The sequence below is a fragment of the Mauremys reevesii genome, linkage group 2 (assembly GCF_016161935.1).
Source record: "Mauremys reevesii isolate NIE-2019 linkage group 2, ASM1616193v1, whole genome shotgun sequence".
In the NCBI taxonomy this organism is placed as follows: domain Eukaryota; kingdom Metazoa; phylum Chordata; order Testudines; family Geoemydidae; genus Mauremys; species Mauremys reevesii.
Window position 1 is genome coordinate 59768598 of NC_052624.1, and position 12482 is coordinate 59781079.

General features: G+C 41.4%; 1 protein-coding gene across 5 annotated transcripts in view; it reads left to right on the forward strand.

Annotated features, from left to right (window-relative positions):
• The first annotated feature begins 721 nt into the window (after positions 1-721).
• DNAH11 (dynein axonemal heavy chain 11) overlaps positions 722-12482 on the forward strand; it is a 278479-nt gene continuing 266718 nt past the window's right edge. For 3 of the 5 annotated variants that reach the window (XM_039523273.1, XM_039523275.1, XM_039523274.1), the window contains exons 1-2: positions 722-1431; positions 4411-4551. In XM_039523273.1, the coding sequence (XP_039379207.1) occupies positions 1204-1431; positions 4411-4551 (369 nt within the window). In that variant the 5' untranslated portion in view covers positions 722-1203. Of the gene's footprint in view, positions 1432-4410; positions 4552-10289; positions 10355-10583; positions 10600-12482 lie in introns of those variants that run through there. The other 2 variants (XM_039523276.1, XM_039523278.1) reach the window with 2 other exon arrangements.

Consider the following 12482-nt stretch of genomic DNA (forward strand, 5'->3'; position numbering starts at 1 on the left):
TAGATATATACAAATATTGCATGCATATATATCTTTAAACTAACCATTGCACTGTACTTAGAATAATGTGCTTTCTTGGAATCTTGTTACAATTTTACGTGCATGTTTAGGTTTGAGTATTGGGTATAAAACATGCTGACTAAGTACTGTACTGTTTTAAAAAGTGCAAAGGTGGAGCATTATTTTTCCACATTGACATTTTATGTGCATGTTTTGCGGTCACTTAATCTTAGATACATTTTGTTGTTGCAACACAAAGCTGCCTCCCCCCCCCCATTTAAAAAAAAACTGCCCATAAGCTCTGTCCCCACAACCCTGGGTGCTGGGATTCACAAGGAGGAGCGCGCATTTCACGCCTAAATCTGCCCTCTCTGTGCTCCAAGGGTGTGGGATCCCTCCTCCCGCCAGGCGCAGACAGCCAGGCCCCTCACATCCAGGATCCTATTCATCTGGGCTCCTCCGGCCTCTGAGCGCCCAGCCAAAGCCTCACCGAATGGAGCCTGCCCCGTTGCGCGGGTGCCTGGCCGGGTCGGGGGAGCGGGCAGAGCGGGGGTGGAGGAGGAGGGAGGCTGGACCTGGAACTGTATCAGGGAGCGTGAAACCCTCCGACCTTAGTCTGAGCCCCACAAACGCGTCTGGCTCTACAGAGACGTGGAACATCCTCTGCCGCCCCGGCTGGCTGGCGGGCGGCGGGGGTTGGTTCCCCAGGAGGCGGTGCCCTGGTTGGGAAGAGGTGTGATTTACTCCCCGGAGAGGCGGGGCCGGCTGTCCCAGTGGCTCCGTCGTCCCCAGGGAAACCGGACGCCGCTGCCCTGCAATTTATGGCAGCTGAGGCTGCAGCAGGCAACAATGTAACTGGTGCCCTGGCTGCTTGTCAGGGACCACAGGCCGGGCAGTGAGGTAGCCGCAGGCGAACTGCAAATACAGGGCAGGGGAGGAAGGAAACTTTAGAGAAGCGACTGCGCCGTCCTGTAGCTGAGGGGATTTGTAAGGCGGGCCGAGCTGGGGCTGTAGAGGGAACTGCACTGCAACCTCCCCGGGCCAACCAGGGCTGGTGCATTCGCAAGGGGACACCAAGTGGTATCTGCTGGGCAGGCGGGAGTTTGAAGAAGAGGGCCACGCTATTCCCCGAGCAGCAGCTTGTGCGGGAGTCTGCTTGCGCGTCAGCGGCTCCCACCAGCCCCTCCAATTCTGGGGCTGGAGATGGAGGAGGAAGAGGCTGCTCAGGAAGAAAGTTTCTCAGAGGAGGAGAGGGTCCAGTTTGTGGGGCACCGTCTGGCACTTTTGCTGAACTTTCAAGCAGAGAAATGGAGCAAATATCTTGAAAATGAGGAGAACCAGAAAACCCTGGCGGAGTTTTTGGATAAAACCGAACCAGCTTTCTTGCTGTTTTGCTCCCCTCGGGCAGGAGCGTTAACAGCTATGCAGAAGGTAAGGTGCTCAAGTGTGAATTACAAATACGGTACCCTTGGGCTTCGGGATGCTGCAAATATATTTGCTGGTGTTTTATAGCACAGAGACCTTAAGTCATGCCATGAAAAGCACGATCCCACTGCTTGGCCCTTTCAGGGTTAGGACTTCCCGATGAATGGATTCAAGCCTCGTAATATTAGTAGAGATGGGCAAAATTGGGGATAAATTGGGAGCAGAGTTTAATTTTATCTGAACCACCATCACCAACAATGTTTAGACCTTTCTGGTTTTGTCCCCACTGCAATGATTCTAAGGGGGAAATAAGTGGAAATATATGAACAAATTTTATTGAGGTTAATTTCACTTTAATCTTTAGTATAGACGTCCTAGCATTAGTGCACTCTGTAGAAACTACTTCAGTCAGCCATTCCTTTCCACCCCTCTGGTAGTCTTATCCGGTTTCTTAAGGGTCTTCCTTTTAAAGTAGTGATATTCAGACTGAGGCTTGGGAGGAGCAAGTGGCTTTTTAAAGTGTCTACTGTGGTAATTGGCATCACATGATTGAAACACTGATTTAATTATTAACCAATCAGGATCTTTTACTGTGTTAAGTTATCAGCTTCTACTATTAAACTTATTTGCTGTGAGAATGCTTATATATAGTATTGTAGTAAATGAAACAATGAATTCACAATACTATGGCTCTGGGTAATGTTGATTGCTAATTTGGCTCCTGAATCACTCAGATCTGAGGATCACTGCATTTAAAATGTGATGTGGTTAAGGTAGGATCAGATTGAGACAGACATGCCCTTACACTTGTGAGTACACAAATAGATTCATTTAAATCAATTGGATTACTCATGGGAGTAACTGCTCACCAGTGTGAGAATGGGGGCCCAGTCTGGTCCATAGTGATGGAGAGGACTCAGCCTTCTAGACTATTAGCCTATCCTGTTTAAAATACATGGGTTAAATCCTGGCTCCACTGAACTCAATGGCAGTTTTGCCATTGACTTCAGTGAGGCCAAGACGTCACCTACAGAATGTAATAGCTAACAAACTTATTGGTTTTAGCTAGGAATGCAAGTAACTGAGAGTACTTAATATTGTATATGTGTGTTCCTTAGTTAATACCTCAATTTCTAAAGATATCAGTGCACTTAGTTAAAATACCCACTGCACATCTACATCACTGGAGATTAAAAAAATAATAATTTGTCCTTGAATTGTCTTGATCATTTGCTATCAGCTGCCAGAAACTTATTAGTAACACTATAATGCAAGTAACTGTCCTCTAAGATCAGAGGGGTAGCCGTGTTGGTCTTTGCTGCTTGTCCTCTAAGACAGTTTCTACCACCAGAATTGGGTCTCCAGGGGAATAAAAGGAGTTACTTTGTTCAGTATACTATCCAGTTTCCCTAAATTAATTAAAAAAAAATCTCACCTGTAGCCCTCTTTCCCTATATTTCTTGACCCTTGGAGTACTATTTTGCTATCGCTTATGTCCCTTGCCAAAGAATCAAACAGAAAATCTAACTTAATTATATCAAACCAATGGGACAAGAGTGCACACAACAATAATGGGTGCTCCAAGCCACACTGCCTGATGAGGCCATTCCATGGCCACCCTGTGCCACTTAATTATAGTAAATATCATTAGTTTGTCTTAAAATATCTTCACAATACTGCCTTGAATGTGTGAGGTAATCCAGAAAAGGAGCACCTTTGTAGCTTTGTATTTTAAAAACAGTTAATAGGACAATTTTATAAAGCCTGGCTCTGGTCAAAGCCTCTTGTGGCAAACTGGATCTAAGTTCTGCTGCAAGCCCAGCTACTTTCTGTGGCAGACTGAAAAATATATGGTCGCTTAAACTGAGATTTTTAATTAATTAAATATGAATATAAATAATACAGTCAGTACGCTAGCTCTGTCTTTCTCTGTATTTAAATTCAATTTATTTTACACTATCCCCACATTTTCAGTTATTGTGCAGATTTTGTACTGGCAACACATAGGTTTGTAGCATTGTTGAAATGTCAGGGGTAAAGCTGTGAAAGTTTTGGCAGCTGGTTAGGAATCTCTTGGATCTTTGATTTCAGGCTGTCTGCAGACCCTGTAAGATGACAGTGTATCAGTTGTTGCACTCCATACAGTTTCTTTTGCAAGCAGGAAGGTGTGTGTGTTTTGTTTTTAATGAAAGTTTAAATTCTGGAGCACATTCTGAACAAGGGTGGAATAAATGGCAAATTCCATAGCTCTTAAATGATGGAATACATCCACCTCAAAGAAACATAAAATTGAAAGTTTTTAGGGCCAGATTGTTGTGCATCTAACACTTTCATGAAGAGGGATATGGTTTTGGAAAGAGTTAATTTATTGTTGGATGTGAATTAATAATTAGGCTAAACTGCTGTCAGAAACATTCATTTAGCTTTTATTGCATGGAAGTTATGGGCATATATCAAGGGATAGAATTTGGCCCTATATATCATCTGAAAGTACTTTACAGACACCATGTATGGGGTTCATTTCACCCACCCTCAAGATGCAAGCACATTGTTGTCTGAAAATGTGGCCATAGTTCTCTATCAGTATGGTATAAAATGGGGGTTTTGGTTTTTAAGGGCTTTTTTTTTTTTAACTGGTGCCTATTTGCAAAAGATCAACCACAGGCAGGTGAAAAACCAGATGTCAAAGCAAGCCCAAGGTCTGGGTACAGATTTTTGGACACTCACACAGCACAGGGATTCTGACAAGGTACTTCAGAGTCCCAGGCTGCTCTACTGCCAGCTATTTTTGTACCTCTGTGCCCTGCTTCCTCCACTTAGTCCCAACAGGCCTGACCAGGACCTCAATATTGTATCAGAGTGGTAGCCAATATTCAGTATTGTATGTCACCTAATAGGCAGCTATTGGTGTTTATTCTCTGACTACTTTGTACTGTAAAGATCATATTCTTGTAGAACCGATAACCTATGATTCTCTTGTTTTAGATACCCAGTGATATAACACATAAATTAGTTTGCATTATGAAGACCACAGAACGCATTGGAACAGACAATTACAAAAAAGAGCTGGTATTTGAAGAATTGTCTGCAACACCACTTGAGCATACAGTTGATTTAATAGAAGAGGTATTTATAACTAAATATTTGTGATAAACCTTAAAATTTGAGTCTTGCATTTATTATAATTTCCAACAGATAGTGGACAGCAGAAAAATAATGCTTACACTGGTAAAAGAAAAAAAAATTACAATAAAACTGCAGTTACTCTGTTGCCTAGACATGTCACAAAAGGATGGATAGTGGAGGCATTGTAATATATATTGTATTATTATTATTTAATATATATTATTTATTTTAACTGAAGTGATTTCATCATCTGAATTGTTGTGAAGCTTGAAGCACTTACCCTATTACAAGCAGGTTATACAAAATGTTCAGTAAGTGCTTGCTTGATTCTGTTCAGGCATCTAGAACCCGTTTTCAGCAGCCCAGATTTTGTGAGGGACATTGTACAGTACTCCTCTTGTCCAAAGGATGTCAGCTTGAAAGATAGGTTAGGAGTCAGTTCTCCTGTGGTTGATTATTATCTCTCATTCAGGAATATTGAAATAGCAGATGTTAGTTACATGCCAAAAGTTGAGTATATGCAGTCATTACTCCAGGTCAGAACTATGTGAATTTTAATAATTAAAAATAGCTTTCACAGTCACATGAGCAAAAATTTTTTTGCATCTGATGAATCTATAACTATTTCACAGGAAGGGCAGGGGCGCTGGAACAATTTGTATGGGGGGGTTGCTAACAGCCATTGAACCAAACTCTAAACCCTGTATATGATGGAAACCACTTCAAGTCGGGGGCAGAAGGTGCGGCAGCCCCCCCCAGCACCCTTAGTTCCAGCAACTATGAGGAAGGGAGTATAGGATCAATGAGGAGGGGTATATAAAAAGTTTTCCCCACTAATAGGAGTTCAGTTCCAGTAGATCTCCGCCAAAATTTTACTCCACTTTTGCTGAACCTTCCTCTGAAATGTAAATCAAAAGATAAATATATATATGCAAAGTTTTAAAATCTTGTCACTTTTAAGAAAGAGAATAATATATCCAAAAAGGAGGAATATGAAAACAAGTAACTGGATGAGATAAGTTGCGTAGCATCAAACAGACATCAGAAATCATTCATTTGGTATACATGTAATTTCCTGTTACATAGATACATAGTCATATTATTCAAAACACTTCACTTTTGTTTTTACAGCCTGTGTTGGTAGGCTCTCAGGATCAAATTCAATGCTGATAAAAGTAGTGCAACACGTTTGACATCAGTGCTTGCACCAGGGTTGAATTTGGCTCTGAGTTTTAAAGTTGCATTTGGAATCTTATGGTTGGAAGAAAAACTTTTTTTTTTTTTAATTACAAATGTAAACGCTTCATCCCCCAGATGGCCAGGTATCACTTCTTTGTGTTTAGGTCTATAGCAAGACCACTGTCTCCTTTTTAAAATTGTACTTAAAATATTTCATATGTTAATCACTGCTTCTCCTGGCAGTCAGTTACCATGCTCACATGTGGTCAAATTCTGGTCTGAGTTACAGTACTATAAATCCACTGAATTAAATCAAGTTACTTTGGATTTACACCACTGTTACTCAAGGCAGAATTTGGCCCTTAGTAAGAAAATAGCTCAGTCAGAATACAGAAACTTAAAATTCCTGGTAAGCATTAGAAAAACAAGACTTTGGGAATTTAAATATGAAAATGAACACAGTAGAAATGAGTATATTTATTAATACTTCTCCAAAAATATTCCCTTTGCATGATTCTTTTTCAATGTTATAAATGTAATTTAATTTTCAAATTCTTTGATTAATTAGGAATATAATCAAATGTATTTCAGTAAGGTGAAAAATATGTGCAATTAAGATGTAGTAATCCAAAAATAATTAAAAAAAATAAATAGTGATAGATGCTAAGACTAGATGGGCACTGTAGAGTCTCACTATGTTGGCCAGTGACTTTGTTGACCTTGAATTGGTCATTATTTTGGGGTGGCCATCTCGTTTGGGAGGAAGTTATTGGCTTGGGGCCAGTGGAAACAAGCTGGTTAAGAGCAAAAGAAGTAATAGAACTTTAGCAAACTTACACTGGAAAGATAAAGGATGAAATTCTGGCCCCATTGAAGTCAGTAGGAGAACTCCCATTGTCTTCAGTGAGGCAGAGTTTCACACATTTCATTGGGAATCCATTTTTTATAGAGGCTGGCAAAGTCAAGTGGTGGTGTGTGGGGTGGTTTTTTTTTTTTTTTTTTTTTTTTTTAGTTCATGGAGAGAGGGAGTGAGGGCCACAAACTGTAATGAAAAGAAGAGGGAAGTTTGCTGCTGATGAGATCAAGGATACATTCACTACATGGATGTCTTAATTCCAAATTCCACATTTACTTGGGAGCCTATTCTCCTTTGTGAAAGCTAATGTATTTGGTTTGGCTATGCATTCAATTTGTTCAGATGTATTTTAGTATTAAAAATTAATTACCTTTTTCCTGGTTTGTTGCTATAGAGGATGTAGAACAACAAACACACATTTGGAATTTAGTTGTAACAAATCATACTGATAGTGCTACTCTAGCTGTTTACCTGACTAATACATTCTGCAGAAATCAACTGAGAATTTCACAACAGTAGTACCTGGTCAAATATTTGACTTAAAGATCTTGCATAACCTGAGGCAACTCATGTGTTGCTGATTATCTACATTAGAGGGCATGTCAAAGACTTCAGCAAACACTGAAAACAAAAATGCAGTTAAACCTTTTTAAAAGTAGTAAAAGGATGGATGGATGAGAAACTGGAAGGTCAGACATTTTAAAAGCAGCTTCATTATGTCTGTTTAGTATATAAACAAGAAATTTCAGTAAGAGTTCCTTATGTTCTCATTTAAAAAGTTGTTCACAATATGCAATAAAATTTCATACCACAAGGGAGTATTCAACAAAAATAAGAAAATGAAAAATGAAACAGCTTGCTCCTTTTCACTTTCCCTTCTAAACAAAATCAAGCCATAGCAGTTTCCATAAATCTGGAAAGGTTAGAGTAGCCTTCTTAATAAAGTCTAACTCCGATTCATCCTTCATATCCCTTTTAACACTAATCTGTTCCAAGGCACAACCCTTTGAAGAAAAATATGTGCAAATTCTGAGAAGGATCATCAACCATGCTGGGAATGGGTGCCAAGGTCCTGTAACCATCTGCTGAGGCTTAAAAAGGAATTCCCAAGGGAGATTAGTGTCAAGAGAGAGCTGCAGGGAGGCTCTTCTGTGAGAGAACCGTGCTGATGGGTCACCGGGGCCAGCCAGGAAGGAGGACTGGGGAGACCTGCTCCTGAAGGAAGAGGGAGCTTTGAACTCAGGGATTGGGATACGGACCCTGGACTTCAGAAAAGCAGACTTTGACTTCCTCTGGGAACTGATGGGCAGGATCCCCTGGGAGGCTAATCTGAGGGGGGAAAGGAGTCCAGGAAAGCTGCCTGTATTTTAAAGAAGGCTTACTGAGGGCACAGGTACAAACCATCCCAATGTGTAGAAAGAATAACAAATATGGCAGGTGACCAGCTTGGCTTAACAGAGAAATTTTCAGTGAGCTTAAACACAAAAAGGAAGCTTACAAGAAGTGGAAACTTGGACAGATGACTAGGGAGGAGTATAAAAATGTTGCTCGAACAGGCAGGGGTGTAATCAGGAAGACCAAAGCACAATTGGAGTTGCAGTTAGCAAGGGATATGAAAGGTAACAAGAAGGGTTTCTACAGGTATGTTAGCAACAAGAAAACAGTCAGGGAAAGTGTGGGACACTTACTGAATGGGGGAGGCAACCTAGCGACAGATGATGTGGAAGAAGCTGAAGTACTCAATGCTTATTTTGCCTTGGTCTTCACAGACAAGGTCAGCTCCCAGACTGCTGCACTGGGCAGCACAGTATGGGGGGAGGGAGGTGAGCAGCCCTCAATGGTGAAAGAACAGGTTAAGGACTATTTAGAAAAGCTGGACATGCACAAGTCCATGGGACCGGATCTAATGAATCCAAGAGTGCTGAGGGAGTTGGCTGATGTGATTGCAGAGCCATTAGCCATTATCTTTGAAAACTCATGGTGATTGGGCATGGTCTCAGACGATTGGGGAAAAGGCAAATATAGTGCCCATCTTTAAAAAGGGAAGAAGTCCCACAGTATTCTTGCCAGCAAGTTAAAGTATGGATTGGATGAATGGACTATAAGGTGGTGTCATGAACATACAGCTAATGGTAGCCTAAAATCCCTCCTTTACCTGTAAAGGGTTAAGAAGCTCAAATAACCTGGTTGGCACCTGACCAAAAGGACCAATAAGGGGAGAAGAAACTTTCAAATCTGTGGGTGAAGGTTTTTGCTTTGTTCTCTGTGTGGTGGTCTCTTGAGACAGAGAGAGACCAAGCAAGTAATCCAGCTCTTACTGAAATGATACATCTAATATTACAGAAAGAGTAGGTAATAGCAAGGAAATGCATTAGATTATCTTTTGTTTTAGCTTGTGAATTTTTTCTATGCTAAGAGGGAGGTTTATTCCTGTTTTTTTGTAACTTTAAAGTTTTGCCTTGAGGGGAATCATCTGTTTTAAATCTTATTACCCTGTAGATTACCTTCCATCCTGATTTTACAGAGATGCTTCTTTTACTTTTTTCTTTATAATAAAATTCTGTTTTTAAGAATCTGATTAGGTTTTTAGTGTCCTAAAAACCCAAAGGGTCAGGTCTGTGGTCACCTTGGTTACCTATTTGGTTGGTATATTATTCTCAAGCCTCCCTAGGAAAGGGGGTGAAGGGGCTTGGGGGGATATTTTGGGGAAACAGGAACTCCAAGTGGTCCTTTTACTGAATCTTTGTCTAACTCATTTGGTGGTGACAGCGATACCATCCCAGGGCAAGAAATTTATGCCTTGGGGAAGTGTTTAACCTAAGATGGTAGAATATAAGCTTAGGGGGTCTTTCATGCAGGTCCCCACATCTGAACCCCAGAGTTCAGAGTGGGGAGGGCATCCTGACAGATGGATGGAAAGCTGGCTAGATTGTTGGGCTCAGCAGGTAGTGATCAACGGCTCCCTGTCTAGTTGGCAGCCAGTATCAAGCGGAGTGCCCTGGGGGTTGGTCCTGGGGCTAGTTTTGTTCAACATCTTAATTAATTATCTGGATGATGGGATGGATTGTACCCTTAGCAAGTTTGCGGATGACACTAAGCTGGGGGGAGAGGTAGATATGCTGGAGAGTAGGAATAGGGTCCAGAGTGACCTAGACAAATTGGAGGACTGGGACAAAAGAAATATGATGAATCCTGCACTTAAGATGGAAGAATCCCATGCACTGTTACAGGCTGGGGACTGACTGGCTAAGTGGCAGTTCTGCAGAAAAGGACCTGGGGATTACAGTGGATGAGAAGCTGGATATCTATCAACAGTGAGCCCTTGTTGCCAAGAAGGCTAATGGCATATTGGGCTGCATGGCACTGTAACTAGGTTGCATCCAGTTAGTGTCATAGCAAAATCCCAGAGTGGTGCTTGTAGTTTGCCAGTTGCTAATCTGTGGTTGGAAAAGGATGTAGCAACTCTGTCTGATCAGGGTGATACCCTAGCCAGGGCACAAGGAGAGCATGAAGGTGATTTAATTGTGTTACTTACTGACAGTTTGACAACTTGTAGCAAGAAAGAAAAGATTCCTGAACTTGTGTGTGGCAAAGGAAAGGAGAATGCTTCTAACCTTTTATCTAGTAAATCTGTGAGTTTGCCTGAAAGGGGATTGTGAAGGAATCTGCCTGATGGGCCAGAGGTAATTCTGGATGTAAGTGAGACCCACAAAGAATCTGTTGTTGCTCATGAAAGTCTTCATTTAGAGCAAGCCCTAGGTGAAGAGGGTAAGGGCAGAATTTCTGTGATTTGGGGGGTGGGGGAGTGGAAATTGCTGCTTAGAGAAGCTCCTGGGGAAAGGAACCCTCATGGTAATCTGTGCCAGCAGTTTACTCCAACTGAAGGGTGTGAAAGTGATTTAATCAAGAAAGTTTCAGTTCCTAACAGCCAGAAATTTTCTGTTGTGAATGGATCCATTGACTTTCCTTTTGAAAAATCCAGTGTGGATAGCTTAAAGAAGGTCTCATATGGAGTAAGAGCTGTTAAGAAAGTTGAGCAGCCCTATGACCAAGTGGCTGTGTGTGGCCAGCTTGTTGGGAAGGTTGTTGAAAGAGGAATGTCTCCATTCTGATTCTTTAAGTGAGCAGTCTGTGCTTCAGGGTCTGAGGACAGACTTAGTTATTGGTGTTTCAGAGCAGAATAGTTTTATGGCTGAATACTTGAGGATGCAGGGGAGATCAAGCAAACTCTCACCCTCAGACTCTTTGGATTTGTGTGGTATCTCTGTAAGACAGAGTCAAGCCTTGGAATTGGTAGCAGCTGAAAATCTAAAAGCTAGTGTCTGTGTTGATACTAATTACCTGGCTGCCAGGGAAAGGAAAGACTTGCTAATAGCTGTTAGCAAAGAGAGCCCATCACATCAGCCAGTGAATTCTGTTAAGCAAGAGAAATCAGGGTCTGATCCTTCAGGACAAGGAGGAAAGAGAGAACTTAACTGTGGCTTCCCTTTGCAAAATTAACCCTAAAATGCCCAAACTCCAATGGTATTGGGCCAAAGGTGTGGCATGACAAACATGATTGTAGATGGGCACTTGCAATAAATTTGTTTTTATTGCTAATGGTGATTTTTGTAACTAATGTGTTGCTATTACCAAGAACTGTAAGAATGTACAATGTGCCTAATCTTTTGGAAAATCCCTTGAACATGTTGAAAGAAATACATGAGAACACACTTTATGTTAAAACGCCTTGCTGTATTGATATTTCACAGTTAATGCCTGTAAACAGTATTGGAACTTTTCACTGGGGAAAAGACATTCCAGACCTAATGTGCTGTATGAAAAGGGAAACTGAGGCACACTACCATATTGCTTTCATGGCTAAATGCCAAGATTTCTGTACTATGAACAACATTAATATCTACATTGATTTGATGTTAATTGGGTTCCAAACATTTGCCAAAGCTTGTATGGATAAAGTAGCTGTGTTCTTTAGCTCTTGGCAAGATCACATGAGACATACAGAAACCATGCTGCAAGAGCAGATCCAATCCATTATTGTTCTAACCAAGTTTTACCTTGAGTTTGTAAAGAGATTCAATCATGTTATTGAACATGACTTTGATAAACCATTTCTGTTATACAGTGGTATGGCTTCTAACCCAACATTAGCTGTAGTGAGACAGGCCCAAGGATGGGGAGCTCTTGGGATGCAGTCAGTGATGTTTGTGTCATCCCTTCCTGCATCAATTTTGTGTTGGGGGTGTGACGTTATTGATATAATCTGGGACCATATAGAACATGGTTGCAACCAAGGTGCTGTAGTGGCACCAAATCTTATGTAAAGGGGGTCATATAAAGTGTCTAAGACCAGGTTATGGGTTGCTGGTTATGATTATGCAGTCTGTCTGTATGTATTATTTTGTAGTTGAAGTTATGAGTATTGGCTCTGCACTGTCTGTATTTCAAATTTGTGCTGTGCTTCTGGGTGATATCCCAGACAAGTTGGTGTTACCCTGCCTAGCCTGCTTGATGGCCCATTAAGGACCATCAGCTATACAATTGACCCCTTGAGAGAAGGCAGATACGCCTTGTAACTCAGCAAAGTATGCAGGAACTTGCCCATGTGACTCCAGACTCCATTTTGCTGTAATTTTCCACAGTAAGAACAAAGAGGTGTTCTTACACCTGGAAAAGACTATAAAAGGCTGATGCCTCATCTCCATCTTGTCTTCAATCCTGCTTCTTACCTCAGGAGGGACTTTGCTACAAATGGAAGCTCTACACAAAGGACTGAATGATCCATCCCAGCTGGGGATGTACTCCAGAGACTTGATTTGAACCTGCAGTTTATTCTATCACTGCTACAAGCCTGAACCAAGAGCTTTGCTATTACTGTATGTAATTGATTCCATTT